The 6,746-nt window shown below is 40.7% G+C and overlaps 1 protein-coding gene across 1 annotated transcript in view; it reads left to right on the top strand.

Annotated features, from left to right (window-relative positions):
- The window catches only part of LOC103810568 (type I inositol 3,4-bisphosphate 4-phosphatase-like), a gene marked incomplete at both ends in the record, with an annotated part of 8,351 nt that extends 1,826 nt beyond the window's left edge, over window positions 1-6,525 (top strand). Inside the window, 4 exons of the mRNA XM_009083475.1 lie at window positions 1,309-1,326; window positions 3,439-3,622; window positions 4,951-5,169; window positions 6,387-6,525. Of these exons, the coding sequence (XP_009081723.1) occupies window positions 1,309-1,326; window positions 3,439-3,622; window positions 4,951-5,169; window positions 6,387-6,525 (560 nt within the window). The remainder of the gene's footprint in view (window positions 1-1,308; window positions 1,327-3,438; window positions 3,623-4,950; window positions 5,170-6,386) is intronic.
- Between the last annotated feature and the right edge of the window lie 221 nt (window positions 6,526-6,746).

Below are 6,746 nucleotides of genomic sequence, written 5' to 3'. Positions count from 1 at the left end.
TCCTCAGCTGCACTAACATCATGCTTTCAGCCCATTATTTTCAGTATTATTTCACCCCTCTCATAGCTTCAGGGTCCTGATGCTGAGAGACAGCTGTGCCTGATAGGTAAATTCTTTGTTGGCAGCATGAGTTTAGTTCTGGAGCTATTGATGGAAGCCTTTCTGCATTGCCCAAAGGTTTATGCAGGGATTAGGTTCTGACTGTGGCCTCTGCTCTACAGGCAGATTACTCCTGTCTTCAGGGACTGTCTAGTGACCTCTCTGGAAGTGGAACCATATAGATTAGAGGAAGATGCAGAAATTGGGAAGGTCACACATGCTAAAGGGAGAAATGTGCATGGCACCCACTCCAGCCCTCAAAGAAGAGAGAATGCTGTATGGGTCTGCTTTACTTTTGCTGCTGTGTTGGAGGATTTAAGAAGTGAGAGCAGCAGGACAAGGAGTCACTGTGGCCAGGGAAAAGGAGACTTTGATAATGCCCTTCCAAAGGAAGGATTAGTAGGATTTGGAGCTGATAGCAGGAGGCAGTGACGTAGGAAACAGGCTCTGCCAACTGCAGAATTCATTTTGGCAGTAGAGAAGTGAATAGCAGCATCCTGTGAACATCAGTCAGATATGTACTGATAAAAACATTGGTGCAAAAATATCCCAATTGGTGAAAAATAATTATTTCAGGCTTATAGAGTGTAGATAGGACAGGGGCTAGATAGGACTGGAGGAAACCATAAACCCAGAAACAAGGTACACAAGGCTCATCCTTTCTGTTCTTTTGATGCCACTATTGCTTTCTGCAATAACCTCCTCCTGTCAGCTTAGCCACTGAAGTGGTCCTTACTCCTGCAATATCTAAGATCCTATGCCTTTTTTTATTTTTCATACCCCCCAATAATTAAGCTGATTGGAGAGCTTAATTTCTATCCAGTTGGTTTTCCTCTAAGCTGTTCCTTCTGGGTCTGTGAAAACTCAAGGTTCAACATTTGGAGAATTACTTTCATTGCAAGCACTTCTGTGTTCACATAAAAGCCAGTATAGTAGAACTGAGATCCATCTCCTCAGGTTCATTGTTACATGGGTATCATTCAGTCCCTTCTCCTTTCGTGGGCATTACTGTGCTTGGGTCATTCACATTTCCCCAGAACAGCACATGGTCATCTGGCAATCTGTGGTTTTGCTTGCAAGTTTTATCGTTTATGTACCTGAAAAGGTGACTCAAATAAGTTCTTTCCCCAAACATCCTTTGTTTTGTTTCTGCTTTTGGTATTTGCTAACAATCTGCTAATTTTATTTTGGTTTTTTTGTTTTTTTTAGCAGTTATGAGGAGTGTTGGTGAGTTTTCTGTTTCTGAGAGTTCTACAGAGAGGGTTTCTGTTCTTTGGGTTGTTTCTTTTTCCTTTCTTTGGCGAGGTCTGGTGTGTTTGAAAGTGTGCAGGGCTTTTTAATGTCATGCATCATGGCATCCCTAATTGTGCTCTAAGTAATTGTAGCTGCTTGGTAGAACATGATACGTGAATGAATTTCATTTCATTTCATCTGCAATGTTTGTTTGTAATGAACAGCTAGTTCCTTGGCTCTCTCTGATCATAAGAAGTTAGAAAGCTGAAAATTGGAACACAAGGATTTTAAATCTTTTCCTCTGTTATTTCCAGGGAAAACTGCCTGGAAAGAGAAACTTTCTGCCAGAGGTGGAAGATAATTAAGCTAACTATGTACTTTTAAATCTTAAAGAGTGATTGATTGGGCACGAACCCATGTCTTCCTTTGGACATTTCCACTTAACTTTTATTTTCCTTCATGTTGTGCTATTCAGTGCTGTGAAAAGGAAACATTACTTGGTGGTTCAACAGCTCAGAATTTCAGCACTAAATTACTCATATTAAAGGTTGAACCTCTAATTCCCTGAGAGTTTTAGGCTATGTTACAGTAAACTGATACAGGGCAACAAGAGCTGTTCATTTGAAAAAGCAATTGCAGGTTGGAAAGCAAATATATGTGAACTTGACACCCTAAATTTTCCCTCAATCATCCCAGCAAATATCTGTGATTAAAAAGATAATAATTCTAAATCAAATCTCAATATGCTGCATGGCCTTTTCTGCCAAATACGTCTTGATGCATGTTAACCACACTGTCGTGGAAAGAAATTGCTCAGAGGAATTGTCACTGAGATCACTGGTCACTGGAGAGAGATCATGTCCAGGGGAAGCCCTAAAAGCTGAGCTGAATTTCTTGTATGGCACAGCAGTACTGGGGAGTGCTGTGCTCTGCTCCACTGGAGTGGGTGACCAGAGGGACACACACAAGGAAACTCAAGAATCACTTCTGCACTCCATCCTCTGAAAACAAATCCCTCACCCTTTTTGTTTCATCCTGGAGCTCAGACAGATGCTGGCATTAAGCTCTCTCTTGCCTTAATATCCATTGAGGGAGAAGAATTGGATTTGTGGCATGATTTTAAAGCATGTCCCACACAACCCTCCTGTCTTACAGAGCAGATCCAGAGCAGAAATGAGCAGCTCCAGGGGCAGCAGAGGAACTGACACTCCCTGGAGGTTGTGGTCTGTGGCAGCTGTGCCTGGTGAAGACACTCCTGTGTGTGTAGCCCCTCAGCAAGGCTGTCAGCACTAACAGTGCTGAGATTGGTGCCAACAGTGGGTTCTATCCTCCACTGCCAAGCAAACAGTCTTAGTGGAGCTGCAGAATCCCCATATAAAGTTGGTTTATTGGTATAGTTTGTTAGGAAAAGGCCAAAATTTGGTCTTGCTCTATATTGTTCCAGTTGAGTTTATAATGGGGAGAGTTGTATCATGCCCCTAGTTTAGCATAGTAAGTGTGTGCTGACAGAAGCTACACCAAGGACAGTGTCTTTGGATTAGCCTGAAGATCTGCTTTGGGTTTTACATGTCTTAAAATTGCTTTTGCTGGTGTAACTTGATTCAGGCCTGCAATAGAGGAAATGACATAGGAGCAGAAGGATTTTTTTGTTAAGATCACAGTGTTTGCACTGTGGCATTTCTCTGTTAGGAGTGCAGATTTTCTTTTCATGGTGCTATGGGATATACCAGGTTTGTAAATCAGGCCTCAGTGAAGTATCTGTGTTGTAAGGAGAGGGGGAATAAGACAAGCTGCCTCTGCAAACAGTGGTTCTGTATCTGATGCCAAAATCTGTCACTCACATTGTCCTCAGCAAAACTGTCCCTCTGGTGTACAAACCTCTGCCCACAGCCCCTTGCCATAGGGGATTAGTAAATCTGGTCTGAGTGCTTTCAGGAAAGGCAGAGAAGGCTCTAATGTCATGTTCCTGCTGTGCAATTGCCCACTGGCCTTTCACTGTTGATCACTAGCTTAGGTAAATTTCTGTTGTCTGCCATTAATTCCCAGCATGACACTGTGTGTCCCTCTAGATCAATTCCCCCCCTAAAATCAGCCTTTCTTTTCCAGCACTTCAACGAGTTCCCAGTCTATAATATACATCCCCCAGGACATCATTAGAGCAAAGGAAATTATTGCCCAAATCAACACCCTGAAAACGCAGGTCAGTTACTATGCAGAAAGGCTGTCCCGAGCTGCCAAGGACAGATCAGCTAATGGCCTGGAAAGAACACTTGCCATCCTGGCAGACAAGGTAGGAGAATAACACATTGGCATGCTGAAGCACATTGTAGTTCTTTTTCTGTCTATAACTTTAGCAGGTTTTCTTGAAACATCTACTTTAGCTTGTTTAGTAGGATGTTGTAACATGTACAGTCCTGAAAAAAGGAAAATCAGATCAGGCTTTAAAAATTTCTGCTTTTATTTAGGTTGTCTCCTACTTTTCACACTCTTGCCCTTACCTCCTCTGGACACTGCAGTGGAGAGCATTGTCCTCTGATTCCCTCTATTAATTCATCATATTCTAGTGATGTGCATTCTTCACTCTCTTTTACATCCTTTTCTCCATAACCACCTGGAGTTTTCAATGCTCCTCTGAGTCATCTGTCAAGCAGAAGCAGCTATACCAAAATTAATGAAGCAATTCTGTATTTTTCCACTGGTGAAATGAGGAATAATGGTGACACAGCCTTTGCTTGGATTAATAGTGATATAACCCAGCTATCTCTTGATGTGTGCTAACAGAAAGCAGACTGGACCCACAGCTGAACACAGTCTTACTTACAGGGAGGAAAAAACCAAATACAGTTGTACTGATCCCTTCTGTCCTTGAGGCACATCTGAAGGTTGTAAATGGCAGTAGTAGCTAAATCAGCTTGTCATGAGTTGTCCCAGTGAAGGGGATATGCATACAACTTTGGAGAGTGTAAAAACTATGTGTCCTCATGTAAATGTATTCTTTATTGCAATATTCACTCCAGATGAGTACAGTGTGTGTAACTGATCTGTGGGATTTTCTGTGTCCGGGTGATGTTTATCTATAATGTAGTAAAGTCTTTGTTGTTTTTTTAATAGACACACAGGTCAGATATTATTCATGTTCATATCACTTACAGAAATCCTTTAATCCAACACCACTAAATGAGACAAGGGACAAGTTGCATTGGTTAGTGGGTTTTATATTCAGCCTTCCTCTGAAGTTTGTTATGATTTCAGACAGAATGGTGAAGGTAAAGCTTCATCTCTCTGGTGTGGCAACTATTGTATGGGGTATAAAAACGTCTGCACATTGTCCTAAGCTTTCATCACACTGGAGTGAAATGAAACTAAAGATGAATTGCACATTCATTAGCAAAACTTTCAACAGTTTCAAGACTAGTACAGTAGTACAGACTTTGGAAATGTATCATTTGTGTTCCCATATCCTTTTGGGTTGTTTTGAAAGGCATTCTGTAAAATTGTTCTAAAGGCACCTAAAAGACTCCTAAGGAAAGGTTAGTTTCTTTCTGTGAAAAAATGTAGTATAAATTGTGTATGGAATAATGAAAAGTCTTTAAAAGGTGGAGGTTTATTTCTTTTTAGACCCGGCAACTTGTCACGGTCTGTGACTGCAAACTGTTGGCAAATTCAATACATGGACTGAATGCTGCAAGGCCAGACTATATAGCTTCAAAAGCATCTCCAACCTCTGGAGAAGGGGAGCAAGTGATGCTGAGGAATGATCAAGATACACTTGTGGCCAGATGGACTGGGAGAAATAGCAGATCTTCTCTGCAGGTGGATTGGCACGAAGAGGAGTGGGTATGTTTTCTTAGTGGAGCAATGAATACTTTCTTCTTTTTACTTTATTTTTCTGTGTTCTTCTATGATGAGCTCTGTAGCTGCTCTCCAGATATGCATAGGATGAGTATTTAGGAGATATTGGTCAACTAGAAAAGATGCTCAGTTACTCCTCAGCATGGGAATACAAACAGCCCTTATTATTTCTGGGTCTCCTAAGCAGAGGAGATTGTTGCAGTAGGTGCATAACTTTTTTGAGGTCACTTCCAAGAGAAAGTAAATAGCTTTTGAAGTAAAAATCTGATCATAGTACAATGGGCTTTTGCACTTCTTCAAAATAAAGTGTATTTTGTGTGTGTTAGCTATGCAATTTAGCCTTCCTCTTATAAAAAACTCTCATCTAACTATTTAGAACTTGCAGTCCATCACTGTTTTGACTACGAACAGCATTTTAAAATAGTTTGCACAAAGTATTTAAATGGTTTTCCTTACCACACTGCCAATCAAAATGAGAATTGGGCTGTGTAAATTCTGTCATCATGGAATGTAAACGGAGGTTAATTACATCTCACAAATGATCATGATTAATTAAAGCAATTATTGATATTGTGAAATATCCATTTTTAAAAGAGATCCAATTAATATTGGAAATGGATCCTTGCTAGTTTTAATTCTTTTGGCAACCTTTGGCTTAAAGTCACAGTAATGAGAGACAAATAAAGCTAATTCAGTTATTTAGGTAGTACTATAATTTTCGTAGACACTATTTTTATCTGTTATTCATAGAGTTACAGTGAAAAAAAAAGATGCGTGATTATGTGCAATATTATGCCAAACATGAATTTCAAGAATAAACAATAGTGCCAGCTCGAAATGGGAATAACAGTGCAGGAAGGGGCACTAAAAGTTACTTGGCAATATTTCAAGAATAAACAATAGTGCCAGCTGGAAATGGGAATAACAGTGCAGGAAGAGGCACTAAAAGTTACTTGGCAAATTTTCTTAGGAAATTGCTTTGCCATTTCCCACACAAGTCATGTCACTACATATTGTTGACAAGCTGATACACATTATTTTTATATCCAGAATTTGTGTGTGCACACGTGTAAACACAATAGCCCAGAGGAAACTTTGCTGAGGAATTGTGACCAGAATCACAGGAGGAAATATATTGCCAAGGGATTTATTACCAATGTCTCTTTTCTTTTTAAATTGAGAAAGAAATGTTTTCTTTCAAGGAGAAGGTGTGGTTGAATGTTGACAAAAGTCTGGAGTGCATTATCCAGAGAGTGGACAAACTCCTGCAGAAGGAACGTTTGCAGAGTGACAGCTGTGAAGATGTTTTCCAGTGCGACGTCAGCACCACGAGTAAGAAAGGTAATCGGGACACTCGTGCCTACTGGATAAATCCAGAAGATTTAAATGAGATCTGCTCATCCTCACCACCTTCATCATCCTCACCACCATCTTCATCCACACCATCCTGTGCATGCCATTCTCTCACAAAGACAAGTGCGTATGCCACACGCTGCTTCTCACTGCTCCTCACTGCTGCTCTGCCGTGCGCTGGCATCGCTCCCACACCTCCATCCCTCCCT

Source organism: Acanthisitta chloris, unplaced genomic scaffold, assembly GCF_000695815.1.
Source record: "Acanthisitta chloris isolate BGI_N310 unplaced genomic scaffold, ASM69581v1 scaffold11651, whole genome shotgun sequence".
Taxonomy (NCBI): Eukaryota; Metazoa; Chordata; class Aves; order Passeriformes; family Acanthisittidae; genus Acanthisitta; species Acanthisitta chloris.
This window is presented reverse-complemented; position numbering and strand designations above follow the sequence as displayed.